We start from the raw sequence: 19,823 nt of genomic DNA on the forward strand, positions 1-19,823 counted from the left end.
GTGTGTGTGTCTGTGAGTGAGTGTGTGTGAGTGTCTGTGTGTCTGTGAGTGAGTGTGTGTCTGTGAGTGACTGTGTGTGAGTGTCTGTGTGTCTGTGAGTGAGTGTGTGAGTGTTTGTGTGTCTGTGAGTATGTATGTGTGTCTGTGAGTGAGTATGTGTGTCTCTGTGTGAGTGAGTGTATGTGTGTCTGTGTGTGACTGAGTGTGTGCGTGAGTGAGTGTATGTGTGTGAGTGTGTTTGAGTGTATGTGTGTGTGTGTGTGTCTGTGAGTGATTATATGAGTGTTTGTGAGTGTCTGTCAAATCAGTGAGAGTATCTTTGTCATTGAGTCTGTGTGTGAATATCAGTGTGTCTGTCAACGAGTGTCAATGAGTGTCAATCAGTGTGTGTGTGTCAATGAATGAGTGTGTGTCAGATCAGTGAGTCTGTGTGTTTGTCATTGAGTGTGTGTGACTGTCAGAAGAACACTAAGGGACAGGGAAGTCAGGGGACCAATAACGGACGGGGAGAGGGTCTGGTTAAGAGGCACATAGGCGAAGATGTTATTTGGGGGGGGGGGGAGGGGGGGAAATACATCTTTGCCTATGTACCCAAAAATCCTTGCACCGGCCCTGCTGAAATCATTAGTAAAGTTCGCCGAGTTTGAGGTAAGAAGCTTTTGGTAGTAGGGGAATGCCTCTTCAGGAGTAGCAAAAATACCTCTTCATATATGAAAGATTGTTCTTATATTGTGCAAAAGGTTTTTCTGGTTATGTACAAAAAAAATAGTTTTATTTGCTTAGGTAGAAAGAGAAGAAAAAAATTCAGCAACAGAATTTTTTTTTTTAAACAAGATAAAAATATGCGCGATTGATGGCCAACCCTGTTTCTCCTGAACAAAATCATATATAATAAGCGTGTGTACACTTAATATAAAAGAGTTGAATTATGGATGAACAAACATATAGCTCAAATTCCAGGTTCTATGAAAAGGCAGTGTTTGCATGAAAATGCCTGCATACAGTGATTGCACTTACCAGAACAACTACCGTATATACTCGAGTATAAGTCGACCCGAATATAAGTCGAGACCCCTAATTTTACCCCAAAAAACTTGGAAAACTTATTGACTCGAGTATAAGGCTAGGTTGGGAAATGCAGCAGCTACTGGTAAATTTCTAAATAAAATTATATCTCCCCAAAATTATATTAATAGAATATTTATTTACAGTGTGTGTATATAATGAATGCTGTGTGTGTGTGTATGAATGCAGTGTTCGTAGTGTGTGTGTGTGTGTATATAATGCAGTGTGTGTGTATGAATGCAGTGTGTGTGTGTATGAATGCAGTGTGTGTGTGTATGAATGCAGTGTGTGTGTGTGTGATGCAGAGTGTGTTTGTGTGTCTGATGCAGAGCCTTGGTGGGGGGTGGGCATTTTTATTATTTTTTATTTAATTATTATTATTATTATTAAAATATTATTTTTTTATATATTATATTTTATTTCTATATCATTATTATTTTTACTATTATTATTATAATATAATTATTTTCAATTATTATTATTATATTTAAATTTGTATTTATATTTTTTTTGTCCCCCCTCCCTGCTTGTTAGCTGGCCAGGGAGGGGGGGGGGCTCTCATTCCCTGGTGGTCCAGTGGATGGGCTGTAGGAGGGGGGCTGGCAGGAAGCTGTAACTTACATTCACAGCAGCTCCCTTCTCTCTCCTCCGGTCAGCTCCCTCTGTAAGTCTCGCGGCCGCGTGGAGCGTTGCCACGCTCTGACCCCGCGGCTCTCACAAGACTTACAGTGGAGGAGAAGGGAGCTGCACGGACCGGAGGTGAGAGAAGGGAGCTGACAGGAGCTGCTGCAAAGGTAAGTTACAGCTTCCTGCCAGCCCCCAACAGGACCGCCGGGCTTGTAATGAGCCCGGCGGTCCTGTCTGTATTGTGGCAATGTAAGTTGCCATAATACAGACACTCACTCGAGTATAAGACGAGTGGGGCTTTTTCAGCACAAAAAATGTGCTGAAAAACTCGTCTCATACTCGAGTATATACGGTACATTAAGATGTAGTTGTTCTGATGACTATAGTGTCCCTTTCTTTTATTCTTTATTTTCATAGTGCTTAGATAGACATACAAGCTTGTTATGCTACGACCACAGTATCAAGCACTTGGTACATACATGTAGATACAGTGTCATAGCATGTGAGAAAGATGCTCGTTTTTATGGTATTATATAGGCTAAACTAGAGGTCTCAACTTGGGATCTGAGAGAGTATAGGGTTAAAGAAACATAATATGAACAATCACGAGTGTCAAGCGTGAAGGTGCCAGGGTTAGTATGTTAATCATAAAAAATTTCAGCTTGTAAAGACATTTTAGCAGACAATTTTAAGAGTGTCTTGAGCGTTATGGATAGAAAATGTTGCGAGATAAAACATTGCATTGTTATTGTAGTGAGCATGCTTTGCACCTAAGACAGGCAATATACGCAGTTTAGTAACCTAGGCTTTAAGTAAGTGTCAAGTAATGAGCTTGGCTAGAAGGTGGCATGAGAAAAGAAAAACAAAACAAAATAAAGAAGAAAAAAAAACAAGGTGTGAAGCTTATAGCATAAGTGTAGAACCAGATAAGTCCCCTAGGAGGCCTCAAGCCAGGCAGACAGATGCGTGTTAGGAGAAAAGGGTGCTCTGTGTAATGCAAAAACAGACGCTTAGTGGTAGTATAAATGTATATAGAGCAGCTCAACACACGTAGAGGTATCCCAATCCTACACAAATAAGTATGTGAAAAAGAAGGTTAACTTGGTGGACTGTACCAACACACAAAAGATCACTCAGTGGAGCGCTAAACGAGATATCTTACCCCTATTGTAATTGGGGAAGTCGTGTGACACTTATCCCACTCGTGGGGATATACAGGACAATTTTGTCTAGAATGAAAGAATTAGCCACATAATGGTGCAGTATGCCTGTGAAATCTGGATAGTGCAGGAGGGGTATATATTCAACTCACATGGTAAAGAGCCTGGGGATTGGCTCAAATCATAACAGCTTGGGTATATGTGGTTATACCAGACCTTCTCCGGATATACGGCTCACAGATATATGGAAACAAAAATATCCTATAAATGCAAATATGTATAAATGAGGGAGCAATCAAAGTGACAGTGAATGAATGTGCTCACCTGGGATAGAGCCAGTTATACTAGGCTCTATGTATAAACGCCACTGTGCCTTTAAGGGAGGCACTACCCTTCTTGTGTAGAGATGCAGGAAGCAGTTGAAGATACACTAGTATGGTGTATGGTATAGATAACAATTTATTGTATATTACAAACAAATAAAATAAAAACTACAGTGAGTGCAAATACCAATAACAGAATCAATGAGGTGGTCTTCCTTTGAACTCCGAGACGCGTTTCGCCAGTAGGCTCTCTCGATCGGATGAATCTGCTTCCTGAATAGGCTGTGTTTAAGTCCTTGTATTGCCAATCTGATTGGTCGTCCTGATCCCTGGACAGCCAATCATGGTGTGAATGATGTAGAGGTGTGTCTCTCACAGCTGTTGGCCGTGAGTCCGGGAACTCCGAACCCGGAAGTGACGTCACATGCGTCCGTCCTGGTCTTCTCAAATGCCGTGTGCACATGTCGTCTTTAGTAGCATGCTCACTATTGTCTCCTGGAGGTATAGAGAACCATCTTGCTTGTGGGCATTAGTTCCATAAATAAGTCCGTTCTCAATGAAAATGCATAACGTCCCATATTAGTCAATGTATACATGAAATTAAAAACAGAAACATAATTATATACAAATAATCAACCAGAATAACTGTGATATACATATATACATATACCAGATTATTGTCAATAAATGCTTCTAACATATAGGGAGTTGCATAATCAAATCTGAATTATGCATAGGAGTCGAAAATCATAACAGATCCTTATTGGTCACTAGAGTATATAGTAGTTTGACGCATATAATGATAAATAAGATATATAACCCTCTACAAGGAGTGCATTTAAAACATTTATTTATAGAATTAAAAAAAAAATGTATGCAAATACATAAAAAAAATATCTAAAAGATTAAAGATGAATGTATAAAAAGTTAAAAAACAGATTTTAAAAATTAATTCAAGAAATGGCAAAGCTCAAAGTCGTTATTTAGGCCGTTTGGTTGCATACTATTCAAGTTAAAAATCCACTTCATTTCCATTTGTCCCATTTTTATAATGGTGTCACCTCCTCTCCAGTTAAAATTAACTTTCTAAATCCCTAAAAAAAGTAATTTCACTCGGGTCACTATTGTGTTTGATTTTAAAGTGCAGTGATAAACTGTGCTTAATATATCCATTTCTGATATTGCGCACATGTTCTTGTATTCTGACCTGCAGGGGGCGAGTAGTACATCCTACATATTTTGATTGGCATGTAATAATATCTCTAATTTTAAACTTTTGATTACCGACTTGGGGATGTTGGAATTCTTTTAAGTGGCGTTTAAAACTTTTTGTGTTCATACAGGCGCCACTTATTTCGCATCCATAAAATCCACCAGATTCATTGAATGGATTTTTCTTGATTTTATTCAAAGAAGAGTAGTTTTGAGTCAAATTACACTTTAAATTGGGAACACCCCTTTAAATAACTTTTGGTCTTTCTGGAAGGATGTGATTAAGAACCTCATCACTTTTCAAAAAAGGGGCCAGTGTTTAATTCAAAGTTGCTCACTCTGACAATTGAAGTCACAAATAAACGGTACATTGTCCCCATTCATATTTTGTTGTTTATCTTTATATTTAAATATAGTAAAATATGACCTTTATTCCAGTCTGCAGATGCTGGCTCTGCACTTTATCTGCTTCCTTGGCTGACTTCATCAGAAGTGATGATCTGAGCCAATCACAATGCTTTCCCATAGGACTGCCCCAGGAAGCCCCTCTAGTAGACATCTCAGGAGTGGCCAATGGAGGTGTCCCTAGGCTTTAATGTAAACATCGTTCTTTTTGTTTTGTTTTTAAAAACAGTATTTACAGCTCTAGTTGTTCTTGTGACTTTAGTATCTCTATTACATTTTCTGATAAATCGGTACCATAGGAAAACACTAGTGTATTTTCCAGCTCCTCACCTTTTAGCAAACCTACCCCAATATTTCTACATACCCATTTTTTTTATAGTTTGGTCATAATTTCATATGATTTTTCAATTAAGAAGGAATCATAACCTTCTTCAATAATTTAACAGATCTTTATGTCACACAGATCAGTGTATGTGCATTAAAGGGACACTCCAGGCACCCAGACCACTTCTGCTCATTGGAGTGGTCTGGGTGCCAACTCCCACTACTCCTAACCCTGCAAGTGTAATTATTGCAGTTTTTTATAAACTGCAATAATTACCTTGCAGGGTTAACTCCACCTCTAGTGGCTGTCTACTTGACAGCCACTAGAGGGAACTTCCTACTCTATAGCACAGAAAACCTGTGCTAGAGCGTCGCTGGACGTCCTCACGCTGTGTGAGGACCTCCAGCGTCACTCATTTCCCCATAGGAAAGCATTGAAATTCGTTTTCAATGCTTTCCTATGGGGAGACGTAATGCGCATGCACGGCATTGCCGCGCATGCGCATTAGGTCTCCTCGGCCGGTGGGCGGGATCAGTCTCGCCCACCGGCCGACGGAATCACAGGGAGGAGCGGCGCGGAGGAGGAGGCAGCGACGAGGGACATCGTTGCTGCCTCAGGTAAGTGACTGAAGGGGTTTTCACCCCTTCAGCAACTGGGGATTGGGTGGTGGGAGGGAGAGGGACCCTCCAGTGCCAGGAAAACGGATTGTTTTCCTGGCACTGGAGTTTCCCTTTAAGCACTAATGCTAAAAACACAGTCAATACTATAGGCTCTCTCCGTATTGTATAATGTTAACATTTCACTTAAAAACAACAGCACAGCACTTTTAGTGTAATATGCATGAAACATAAGTGGCTATGGTACATAACAAGAGGTGTAAAATAGAACGTCGGGTGCAAACAAAACATTTTGCCATATTAATATTCTGAGAGCTGATACTTTGGGAATTTAGAATATATTAAGAACATACGATATTGTTTACACAGAGCCACACTGATATAAGTTTTATTTAGTAAAAAATAAATTTCATTCAATATTACAATCTAATGCATTCAATCACGCAGTTGAAAGAAAAGTGTAAAAGTAGAATCTTGTCCTACACCAATTTAATTAACATTATGGGTAGTTGGAAATTAAAAAAAATAATAATTTTAGTAAACATAAGTTGCTGTTTTCCTGTGCTTTTGAGATTACATATTTTGAAATGATGGCCAACATTGTGGACTGTCATTCACTTACCAAACTCATTGCTCAGTAATTACATTTTTCTGAGAAAGGCTGAATTCTTTTGGATCTGTTAAATAAAAAGTAACCACACAAGCTAAAATTTAAGAGGTAGCAAAATAAAACTTACCCAGAAGTAATGCCCACAGCCAAGAGGACAGGGATACAAGACTGGAGTACATTGAGGGGGTATGTCTTGGTTATAATGTATTTCTATCCTATTAAAGATCTATAGTAATGCTGCCATAGATTAGCCAGGAATAATAAGTACTCAATAGTGTCAGACAAGGTACTGCAGATCTAGTAATAATAGAAGAATATTTTCTATACACTCTGTATACATTTTCCCAGCTGTTTTATGCATTTCTGTTTTGACAAATGTTTAAAGAGGAACTCTCACTACTGGAATTGTTGCAAAACTCATTAGAATTGTTCCCAATCTTTCTATTATATTTTGATTAAAATCATATGGTAAATTGTACATGCCTGACATATGATGTAAATCAGCAGTTATCCCATAATGCTGTGAGCGCAAGTCTATGAACAAATTTGTGTGCACACAGCTTTTTGTGAAGCTAGGGTCATCTTGGGAAGGAGGTGGGACCATAACACATACGTTATATAAATTAACACATATTTCTATAAGTAATTTAGTTAAGGTTACATTTCCTCTTTAAAAAAAAAATGTACATAGATTTCTTAACAACTGGTGCTTAAATCTAATTAACACTTTATTATGCAATTTTGATCAATGTTATCATCATTCTTCTTCATGCATCTGAAGCAGACAGGATACATACTTATACATATATAGATGCATGGAAGACATCATATTTATTCTCTTTTCACTTTTAATTAAATGGCATTCCGAGATTGTTTTCTGGCATTTTCAAACAAACATTCATCAAATAATAAAATATACAGCTAGTGTACAACTCCCTTGTGTCAATTATTAAGTACAAAATGTCATGCTGATTCTGCTGTCTTGCACATAATTTAACACTAGTCACAATTAGGGCATTAGAAGTGGTAACTGCTTACATGCTACTGAAAATATCTAGATAACATTCTGATAATGTTGCTGTGCGCATTATAATAAATATTGTAAACCATTGTCCTAAATTATACATTAGGTTACCATTGACTCTGAAAGGTCATTTATTAATCTGTGCACTTGCAAGATAATTACTCTGACATATGTGAAGGGAATTATTTACTGAAACCACCTGTAAATATGCCATATAAATGTCATACACAACATCTCATAGATCTTAGAATTATTGTAAACAAAACAACTAAATATCACTCCATTAGTTCACTGGTTGGTGATGGAAAAAAATAATGGAAACATCGTAGGATATGTGACTATGAAAGAGACACCCCCTGCATTTAGAAAAACATCAGTCCTTGAAATAATGGAGACATACAAGTCCTGAATGTTGATTTGTTGGATTATTGCACCACTCTACCTCGGCAGTTCTCTGACAAATAAAGGCAACTGAAGTCTGCTTTTCAGTCGGATCTCAAATCCCTCCAAGAAAAGTTTAAGTTTATATTTGTTGTCTGGGGAGGTATACTACATCCTGGTGTTCATGAATTACTATTAAATGTATTTAGCCATGTATTATCACCCTAGAACATGCACACACAGTACTAAGTCATATTGCTCAGCCATATAGCTGGCCCATACCATTGTGAATCACAATATGTTTACCAGTTGGCAACCTGTGGTAATAGCACATCCTTTTCTTTCTCCATATGTAAACCTGTAAAGATCTAGAAACCAAAGTGAAAGCTAAATATATGACATAGTTGCTACTTTTCTTTCTAGTTTACAGGATTCCTGGATAGAGCTACTGAATGGCAGCCATGCAAACGTTTACAACCTTTTTATATTCCATGCATTTTTTTTTATTGAGTACTGACTGAGTTTTCTGGTTTTTTTTTTAGCCTGGCCCTTTTTTTTACATTCACTAACTATCCAATGAAAGATATGTCTATTCCTACTTGTGACCTTCAACTGGTAGCCACTGTTCCTGTTTGCGATGGCAGATTATTTGCGTGTAAAATATACTGTCATATGCTGTCATTTTTTAGAATGATCCTCTTAACCAGTTGTTTTCAACCAGTGTGCCGAGGTGTAAGCCATCTTAAAGTGTACTGTGTAATTCAGGGTTGCAATATGTTGAATGCAATCCTTTAAATTTACTTTTTAAGAAGTATCAGCATTAAAACTGTGAATTCCATTTGACAAGTAATTAAAGGAACACTAGTGACACCATAGCAACTACAGCACACCAGATCACTCCTAGGGTAAGTAGTCAAACTGTCTAAGATACAAACCTGGGGTGGCCAGATGCACCCGTTGCGATGGTGCTTTGCGTGTTTCTTAAAAATAATAAATCAATTTGGCTAGAAGTATACAAATCTCTAGTAAGGATTTAAATACATGTGACATTTATAAACTTCCAATGTAGTCAAAAAGAAAGACAAAGCAAGTGTGCATTGGAAATTTGACTTGAAGCATGCCTCTGTCCGAAAAGGTTAGGCACCACTGCCCTAGACATATATTTTTGTTTTTATTCCAATGCATATTTAATTTGGGCACTGATTTACTTTAAGCACTTTAGGACTCTTAATTTTTAATTGTAAAAAGAAAATGTGTCTTTCATTAAAAACTCACATATCAGCATGCTGTTATACCTATTTTATAGAGCAACAAACAATGCTAACTGGCAATACAACTAATATGATTATTTTTTGTGCAGTGGCATTTGCAATTATGATTTATATACTTGAGTATAAAGCTTTCTTTTTTCTTCCATTACTTTGTAAACTTTCTGCATTATAAATGTGTAGATTAAAACAATATTGTAGTGTTAATTTTACAAACGAGACAGGGTAATTCACTATAGTTAGAATTATTGGGAATTCAAAGTGATTCTCATGATTTAGGTCAATATATCTGAATTAGAAATATTCTCCAAGTTAGTTCTGTTTTCTATTCGAATTTCAGAATTAATGCCAAAAAAAAACACTTTAAATTCCTGACGAATCTCACTTTAGTGAATTACCCTGTAAGAAGTGAGCCATGGTGAACTGATATCCAAACTGCAAAATACAAGATTAAAGGAGACATTATCAGAAGTGTTGTTCTGAGCCAATCACAATGCTTCCCCATAGGATTGGCTGAGACTGTCAAGGAGACAGACCAGGGGCAGAGCCAGCACAAGTCAAACACAGCCCTGGCCAATCAGCATCTCCTCATAGAGATAAATTGAATCAATACATCTCTATGAAGAAAGTTCAGTGTCTGCATGCAGAGGGTGGAGATATTGATATGTTGTGATGCACACTAGGCAGGACTGCTTAAGGAAGCACATCTAGCAGCCATCTGAGGAGTGGCCAGTGAAGTTATCACTAGGCTGTAATGTAAACACAGCATTTTCTTTGAAAAGACAGTGTTTACAGCAAAAAGCCTGAAGTGAATGATTCTACTCACGAGAACAAATGCAATAAATGCTGTAGTTGTTCTGGTGACTATAGCGTCCCTTTAAATAGCCAAGCCTGAGACAGTCTCCAATACATCTATCGTTCTATCTAATTAGTTTGATCTAAAGCATGTCATTCAGTTAATTCACATGCTTGTTTTGATGCTTTTCTGACTTTTTTTTACAGGTTGCTACTCAGTAATAACAGATGACACTCACATACTGGTATACTTTTGAAGGGGAACATTGTAATAAGACTTTGCTACAAGTTATTTGTTAAATAAGTGTAACGGCACACATATTATAGGCAACGTATTATTATACTGTGGAAGACTAAGGGATTCATAAAGTATATGATTTTTTTTTAATCTCAAACAAATTTAAGTAATAGACAAGACATATACAAAACAATTATAAGTGTAACCCTTTTTTGCCCTGCTCCTGGCAACAAGCCATATTTAGCAGCAGTTACAAATTCTTCTGTCGCTGACAGGGATCCTGAGCCTCCGCTATAGTTGGGAGATCGGGCCATCTTGTTCTGACACAGTGCCTCTTCTATTTATGGGGAACCCACTCCACTGAGTAGTCGAGTACCCTCGACTTAACCCCTTAAGGACACATGACGTGTGTGATATGTCATGATTCCCTTTTATTCCGGAAGTTTGGTCCTTAAGGGGTTAAAGGAACACTATAGTCACCTGAACAACTTTAGCTTAATGAAGCAGTTTTGGTGTATAGAACATGCCCCTGCAGCCTCACTGCTCAATCCTCTGCCATTTAGGAGTTAAATCCCTTTGTTTATGAACCCTAGTCACACCTCCCTGCATGTGACTTGCACAGCCTTCCATAAACACTTCCTGTAAAGAGAGCCCTATTTAGGCTTTCTTTATTGCAAGTTCTGTTTAATTAAGATTTTCTTATCCCCTGCTATGTTAATAGCTTGCTAGACCCTGCAAGAGCCTCCTGTATGTGATTAAAGTTTAATTTAGAGATTGAGATACAATTATTTAAGGTAAATTACATCTGTTTGAAAGTGAAACCAGTTTTTTTTCATGCAGGCTCTGTCAATCATAGCCAGGGGAGGTGTGGCTAGGGCTGCATAAACAGAAACAAAGTGATTTAGCTCCTAAATGACAGTGAATTGAGCAGTGAAATTGCAGGGGAATGATCTATTCACTAAAACTGCTTTATTTAGCTAAAGTAATTTAGGTGACTATAGTGTTCCTTTAATAACGCAGAGACATGAAATAACTACAGACATAGAAATACACACTGTAGTTTGGTTAAAGAGATACACATAGAACAGCAGTAACAGCAATGCAGCTCCTGGCTAATGTTTAATCATGATAAAGTCCCTGATGTAGGAATTAAACAGTCACAAGAGTCTTTAGCAGCAGGAATGCAGACAACAAACTTCCCTTAATAACCTCAATAACTACATCTGAACAGTTAAACCCTTAGGTACCTGCAGGTAAATTATCCTCCCCTCTGTAGAATCCTTGCCTTCCGCTGGCAACAGCAGTCCATCTGGTTTGTAACTGTTTTACAAGATGATACAATACAATCTAATACAGGGAAATTCTATCACTCAATATTTCGGTCAAAGTATGCAAAACATCGATTAACTTGCAAGTGTGGGGGTTCTGAGAATAGGTGGGTTCCCCAATGCTGTTATATTGGGTTCCCCAATGCTCCGATTTCTTCTGCCTCTACCTAGGTTGCTTGGTGGTTGTCCACTAATTTCTTCATCACAGGGTCTTTCAGCCACACCATTGGGAATGGATCCGGTAGACAGAGGTCCAGATCCTCGCATAGAGTTAGAGTCCCTATCTGGTGAATGAGGGACAAAGATGGGTTTTTCATGATTTAATCCGGATGAGGAGGAAGATGGAGATGGAGCAAAGGTAGAAGGGACCAACTGTGTTTCTGGCGCTGTACACCAGTCTCTGTCAGGGCTGGAAGCTGTAGCTTCTTCTTTGTCATTATTAGTTGGTGATGTTCCACTGGAACCTTATCCAGGGTTGTCTTCTGAGTCAGTTTCCAAGACAGGCTGTATGCTGGAATTCTTATTGGCTTCGCCAGTGTTTTCCTCCTAATTAGAATCTTCACCAGAGAAGGCAATAGTTAATTAGGTTTCTCAAGAGTACTTTATCTCCAGGCTCAATGTCTTTGTAACGTACTTTGGAATCATATCTTCGCTTGTTATTTTCATTAATCTTGTCAGTAGCTTGCGAAGCCAATTCATAGGCCCTTTGTAAACTTTCTTTTAAATTCCTAACATATTGATTATGAGAAGCATGGCTCATACCATCAGAAGACACTCCCAAACAGATATCAATGGGCAGTCTTGCCTCCCGGCCAAACATCAGAAAGTAAGGGGAAAACCCAGTTGATTCATGTCTGGTACAATTATAAGCGTGGACCAGAGTTTCTACATGTTGACTCCAATTCCTCTTCTCTACATCTTAACCCCTTAATGACCAAACTTCTGGAATAAAAGGGAATCATGACATGTCACACATGTCATGTGTCCTTAAGGGGTTAAAAAGTGCCAAACATATCCAACAGAGTTCCATTGAATCTCTCCGGAAGAACATCTCCTTCAGGATGATATGGAGTCATCCTAGTTTTCTCAATCTATAACAGTCTCCGCATTTCTTTAATTATTCTGCTTTCAAAATCTCGACCTTGGTCAGAATGTAATTGTTTAGGAAACCCATAATGGGTAAAGAATTTCTGCCATAACACTTTAGTGACTGTAACTGCCTTCTGATCCTTGGTAGCGTAGGCTTGAGCATATCGAGTAAAATTATCTGTAATCACAAACACGTTGCTCTTACCAGTAGAGTCAGGTTCAATGCATAGGAAGTCCATAGGGCCAGAACTTGTTAGGTGACCCATGGAGGCAGCGCAGGTAGGTAAAGTCTTCCGCTGGATGAAACTTCTGCACCTTCGGCAATGCATCTCCACAGATTCTCTCATTTAGGGCCAGTAGAATCCATCCTGGATTAGGCCGAAAGTCTTGTCAATTCCTAAATGGCCATAGAAGTCATGTAGAGATATAAGCACCATTCCTCTGAACCTTTGAGGGAGGACCAACTGTTTTTGGCCAGGGTGATCATGGTATTGTATGACTCTGAATAGGATTCCATTTTCAATATGGAATTGACTCCACTACCTTTTAAAATGGTTTCGTAGTTCAACAGGCAAATCCTTCATATACTGGAAATCCTGTTTCTCCACAGCTTTGATGAGACTGCCAATTACTGGGTCTTGAGCTTGAGCTTGTTTTTTCTCATCTAAGCTGATAACAGACCATTCGGGGATAGTAATTGGAAGACACAGGGTTTCAGGAATTGACTTGGGGGTACAACTAAGAGAAGCAATACATCTAAGTCCTTCCAAACTTGCATCTAAATGGAGAATATATGGCATATTGGGATCAGCGTAAGCTAACACAGGTGCTTTAGTCATCTTTCCTTGAGCAGTTGGAAAGCTTCTTCACAATTCAGAGACCATTTCTCTCCTATAGGTTCCTTAGAGTGAGCGGTCTGAGCCTCCCTACAGTCCCCTTTCATGAGGCCATGGAGGCTTCGGGCTATCTTTGAATAGCCTTCTCAAAATGACGGTAGTAGCCGCAAAATCCCAAGAATGAACGCAATTCTTCAATGTTGTTGGGCGCAGGCCAGTTTAAGACTGCTTCTACTTTGGCTGGGTCTGTGGCAACAACATCTGCAGATACAATGTGTCCAACATAGGTTACAGAAGTCTGAGCAAATTTACACTTATCAAGGGACAACTTCAGGCCTTCCCTTTGTAGACAATCTATTACCTTTAACTAACGTTTCTTATGCTCTTCAGGGTTTTTTCCAAATACAATTACATCATCCAAAAAACTAGACATTCCCTAGGGCTCATATCTCCTAGAGTCTTCTCCATTATTTGCTGGAAGTTTGCAGGAGCTCCGGTAACACCTTAAGGCATGCAAGTAAATTGTAAGAATCTTAAAGGGCAAATAAAAGCAGTTTTTTCTTAATCCTTCGCCTTCATAGGGACACGGAACCAGCGGCTGCCATTCAAGGCATTCAAAAGATCTTCTATTCTTGGCAAGGTATATTGATCAGGAGTAGTTCTCTTGTTCAGTGTACGGTAATAAACACAAAGACTTTCTGACCCATTTATCTTTCTGACCACCACTATAGGTGATGCATATGGGCTTCTTGATTCTTGAATAATATCTGCTTCCTCCATCTCATGAAGGATGTCCCTTCATATCTTGAGGAGCTATCCTTTGAGATCTCTCTCTAAATGGGGTAGACTCATTTAGCCGAATGGCATGCTGAGCACTCTTGGCACATCCGACATCCATATCCCCTTTAGAGAAAACTTCTTCTCTAGCCTGAAGGGCCTTTTGTAATCTATCTTTCCATTCTGCAGGTAGTCTGATACCTTCTAAATCAAATTTCAACTCTTGAACAGAATCTTGGTTCAATCCAACAGGCAAAGATGAAATAGACCAAAACAACAAAGAAATGCACCTTATACACACACTTATATACAAGGTAGGTAAATACAGCCTCCCTCAGATCGCTCCCAGCTAGCAATCAACTTGAACACAAGAATATACAAAACACAACGAGGGAACCGGCTGGTAGCCTAAATAAAGATAAATACAAAGAAATATAGTGTAATACAGTTTTACAATATTGACATTGCGCAATATGAAATGCACTCACAGGATCTTGGACAGTTCAGGCATATATGGTGCCACCCCTGATGCTGTGGGGGGCTGGGGGAATCCCCTGGACACTTCCACCCAAAAAGCAGGACTCCGGGTGAAGGTATGAAAAAAGCGGCTTTAATTGGATAAAAGTATATAAAATAAATACAAATAGAGGTCCTACGCGTTTCGTCCCTTCTATAAAGTATGGGACTTCCTCAGGGACCAACAATATTAAAATAACAATCAATGCAGTACAATCAAAAAAGCAGCCTCATCCTGCCTGTTTTCTCTTTAAAAAAAAAAAATGTGCTGTTAATGACCGCCATGCAAATGTTAATTCCTTGTTATTCCAATGGCCTGTATCAGCTGTCGTGGCGATGCACGCAAACATGTAATCTTAAGCACTACAAAAATAAAGATTTATAAAAAAAAAAAAAAAGCAGCCTCATTGATTGTTATTTTAATATTGTTGGTCCCTGAGGAAGTCCCATACTTTATAGAAGGGACGAAACGCGTAGGACCTCTATTTGTATTTATTTTATATACTTTTATCCAATTAAAGCCGCTTTTTTCATACTTTCACCCGGAGTCCTGCTTTTTGGGTGAAAGATGAAATAGGCCTTACTTCTTCCAAAAGATGGATCACTCCCAGCTTCTGGCAATGTTCTATGTGTACATCAATTGGTGAGTGATTGTGAATGGTTACTGCAAACACATCAATTTTCTAACTTCGCCAATCTTTTACCTCAGGCATGATATTCCAGCCTTTAATTAAATCCTCTTCAGGAAGAGACTCTAGGCAAAACTGACACTCTCCTGATAGCATTCCTTCTCATAAAACTGCAACAACAGTAATGGATTTCATTTCCCCTAGTTGAAGGTCAATAGGCGTAGGCCCCCAATAATGGAACCGACCTGTTCCGGCTTCAAGGGATAGTCTGTGACATTCTTGCCTCAGAGCTGGTTCTAGTAAATTTAATTTGTTTAAGCAGGCATTGTCCACTTCTTTCAAGTAACCTCAAAATAAATTTCTCACCACCTGAGTATTAGTCCCCAATATGATGGGAACACCAGGACGATTTAGATTTGGGCACACCTCCACATTCATAGGACATTCTTTCCCAGTGTCCAATTGAGGCATCACAATCTGTACTTTAATTACTCCCTCAACGGGATAATTCTGAGAACACAGCCCCCACAATTTCATCAATTTAATTTCATCATCTGCTGGTAACATTGGTAAATGGCTTAGATGCTCCTCATAGAAAGACCAGAAGACTATCGTTACTAGCCAGTGGCTAGGAGGGCAGACACATGGATGCCTTCAATCACAAGAGATACATGTGATTTTGGTCCTACTCTAGAATTTCCAGCCAAGTTGTCACCAGAGAACTTATTTCTTCCTTTCCAAAACCGCCTCTTCTTCCAGGGTCTGCCACATGTAGGGCCTGGGTAAACAACTAAGCCCTCTGAAATAAGAGAATCCTTCAAGGGACATTTGCTCGAGACATGTCCTGCTTGCCCACAGCTAAAACATTTAAATTCTCCTTTCTTCCCTGGCTGAGGAGAGATCTGATAACTTTTTCTTAGAGCTTTGAACTTCCATGTTTAATACGGCTGTTAGTAAGTAAGTCTTAGGTGCTTTCTGATTTTCATGTGATGATGATTTCTTTATGCCATCATGACGTTTTAGGATATGGTCAAACTGTTTATTATTTTGGCTTCTTTCAGTGTATCAGCATAATCCAACAACCCCTTAACACATAGAAGGCTGACCAAAGTTGTAGCTACAGGATCCTTTGGTAGAGTTCCTCTTAGAACTTGTCTCCTTATATATTCATCAAACTTATCTGATGTGATAACATTCTTCTCAAATAACTTGCCTAGCATTAATCCTAATTGTATGAGATAGGAAGTGAGGGTTTCCTTCTCCTGTTGAACCGTGGCAGCATATTTTAACTGGAGCTCTTCTTCTTCACTTTCCTCACCATAAGTATTGTGTAACACCTTTAAAAGATCGTCAGTAGGAGAATTTGGGAAGCGTAGTAGGTGACACTTTATTAATTCTAGTGCAGAAGATCTCAGGCCTTCGATCAAGCTTGGACTCATCAGTACAAGTCCACGCTTTTAGTGCCGGGGTTACATTACTTCTCCACAGAGCAAATCCTTCTCCATAACTCCAGAAAAAGCTTTAAGTCTCTTGTAATTATGCTCATTAGATGCTTGGACCACACTTTTAGATAACTGAGTTAAGACTTTTGTTAGGGGGAGGCTCTCCTCTGTCTTCTGACTTGTGGGAACACTAGGAAGCTTCCTATGGGTACTGCTTCTTTTGGCCAATTTCAGACGCTGTTATGCGTGTTTATCACTGCCTTCTCCTTCAGTATCAGTCATACTTATTCTCCTAGGAGGGATACCAAATATGTGATCACTGTCCACTTCATTGGGATCACTTTCATCTTCTGACTCATCTTGAGCAACTGTAAATACTTAGGACAATCTTCTTTATTTAGTGGCCTATGACTCTTTACTAGAGCAACAGCAAGTCCTGCCTTCTCATCCTTCTGTGTCTGTATAAGGCAGAATTTATGTAACCCTGGGATCTGTCGAATGGCATCATCAAAACATTTCCTCTCCAGGTTGAGAGGCATGTTGCACACAGCTACAACTTGATTTGGGAGAATTAATTTCTTCCTGGCTCAGTCCCTGACTTCTTTGGGGCAGAGACATTGTTTTTTTATTACAATTTTGCAGTCCTGATCCATCTCAGGAGTGGCTCCATCTGTAACCCTTTTTTGCCCTGCTCCTGGCAGCAAGCAGTAGTTAGCAGCAGTTACGTTTGAAAAAGTAAACAACCCAAGCTATTGCAAATTTGGTATGTCCAGTCTTTTTTAGTAACCACTTAGTCACAAACACGGGCAAAAATTAGCATTCAAATTAGTTTTTTGCATTTTTCACACACAACCAAATATGAACGCTAACTTTGGCCAGTGTTTGTGACTAAGTGGCTACTAAAAAAGATTGGACATACTCCATTCGTAATACCTTGGGTTGTCTACTTTTGCAAATGGAATGCCATAATGGGGGTAATTCTCATTCCTAGGCTACCATACGGTCTCAAAGGCAACATAACCAGTCTGGCAAATTTCAAGTAAACTAAAAAATAAACTAAAAAATGTAATGTGCTAAATTTGACCCTGTAACTTTCCAAAACACCATAAAACATGTACATGGGTGTTAATGTTTTAGTCGTGGGATATCGCTGAATACAAATATGTGTACTTTATCGCAATAACAGCTAACAGTATTATGACATTCACAGCTAAAATGCCATGAAGAACTAAAAAAATAAAATTTCTTAATTTCTTAAATTTGTTTATATTTTATTCATATTAAATTAAGTTTCTTATATAAATATTTGATGTGATATGAATGCCCTGTTTCTCCTTAACAAAATTATATATAAGTTTGGATGCATTTAATATGAGGTGAATTACGGTTGAACAGACATAAAGCGCAAATTCCAGATCTTGTTTACGTTTTGATCTTATCAGAACTTGTACAATTATATCAGTCCTTAAGGGGTTAAATCAATGGTCTGTGATAAGAGTGAGATGTTTATGACATACGTCATGCTAATAGAGTAACTAGGATTTATTCTAGACCACTGTACTTACCGTACTTGGTGCAGTTAACGCATTTGTATCATTAGCAGAGGGTTGTGGTAATTGCTGTGTGTTTATCTCTGAAGCATTGCTGAATCATAAGGACAATAGTGATATTTTTATTAATATTTTGCCAAACAGATTTGGTGACAATCCATGCATGCAGACTTCTCATTTGCACACCATGGGCTCATAGTTTACTAAAAAGTAAATTTGTTCAAATTAGATTTTATGAATTGACACAATACAATTATGTGTTATTGTGGATTGTTTTAAGCACTGAATCTTCTCCTAAAATTTGACAAAGTTCATTTAGTCTCTGTTGCATTTTAGGAATTCCAGCAAGTTGAGATTCAAGTCTCTGTTTTTCTTCACTTAAAGATAGACGTGTAGCAGTATCCAGTTCTTCAAAGCGCCAACCACCTTCTCCATCAAACTGCAACAAATGCGTGTGATACTTCCTGGACAGGCATAAGGATTAAGAAATATTGAGAATTTACATACAACATGAAACACAATTTTATTTGGTTGCCTATTATAAAAAAAAGTTATTAACTGCACTATTTGATTGCATTGGCTATTTGAAGGAACTGTATTTTAAAAGTCCCAGTCTAATGTGAATAGTGGAGTAGTCTAGAATTGTGCAAAACACTTTTTATTTTCATCAGCTATATAATATTTTGTTTGTCTTCCTTTCTAAAAAAAAAAAAAAAAAAAAAAGATATGTCTTTGCAACTGATATGCCTTCCATAATGGCAAGGTATTTGTTTATGGAAGAACTTTAATCCTACTGATAATTAATCTGGTCAAGAAAATGTACTCTCCTCAACTTCTGACTGTCTCACAAACCCTTCTGAACATGGCTCTGTCACTTTTGAGTATTTCATAATAATCAACATTTGTCTCTAAAGTGAGAATTCCAAGTGAATTTCAAATTTAGGGCCAAATAACTAATATTCCCAGTTTGGTTATTTTGACCTTACATTAGAAATTTTCTTTGGATTCACTTAGAATTCTCACTTTCATGAATTCCCTCATAATCATCAAAAAATACATACCTAGTGTGTTGTAATTCCATTGAAATTCCACTACAATCCAAATAAACAATTGAAAAAAAGCAGGGACTACTTTGTCTTATGGACAAGCTTGGGGTTGACAAATATGACAAAAGGCACAGCTTCACTATCAACTTTTGCCAAATTACAGCAGTCATTGAATGCTATGAACATGGGAATCAGGCATTGTCTTGCTCAATGCAAGACATGATCTAAGTCGACTCCCATGGTCTTGCAGAGTCATCTTCAGACCTCAACATTGAAGACGGTTACAAGGAAGGAGATGGTGGTGGCTGCAAGGGACACCTTCAGGTATAGTACTGTGCAAATGTTTTAAGCAGGTGTAAAAAGATACTGTAAAGTAGGAATGCTTTTAAAGTAGAAATGTTTGTTTATTTGTATTAATTAACAAAATACAAAGTGAGTGAACACAAGAAAAATCTAAATCAAATCAATATTTTGTGTGACCATGCTTTGCATTCAAAACAGCATTACTTTTTTCTAGGTGCACTTGCACAAAATATAGTACAAAACTTAGCAGGCAGGTA

General features: G+C 38.2%; 1 protein-coding gene across 3 annotated transcripts in view; it reads right to left on the minus strand.

Moving 5' to 3' along the window:
* Positions 1-18,049: 18,049 nt before the first annotated feature.
* ABCD2 (ATP binding cassette subfamily D member 2) overlaps positions 18,050-19,823 on the minus strand; it is a 104,555-nt gene continuing 102,781 nt past the window's right edge. For all 3 annotated transcript variants that reach the window (XM_063448075.1, XM_063448076.1, XM_063448078.1), the window contains one exon: positions 18,050-18,681. In XM_063448075.1, coding sequence (XP_063304145.1) covers positions 18,471-18,681 — 211 coding nt within the window. In that variant the 3' untranslated portion in view covers positions 18,050-18,470. The remainder of the gene's footprint in view (positions 18,682-19,823) is intronic.

This window comes from Pelobates fuscus, chromosome 3 (genome assembly GCF_036172605.1).
Source record: "Pelobates fuscus isolate aPelFus1 chromosome 3, aPelFus1.pri, whole genome shotgun sequence".
In the NCBI taxonomy this organism is placed as follows: domain Eukaryota; kingdom Metazoa; phylum Chordata; class Amphibia; order Anura; family Pelobatidae; genus Pelobates; species Pelobates fuscus.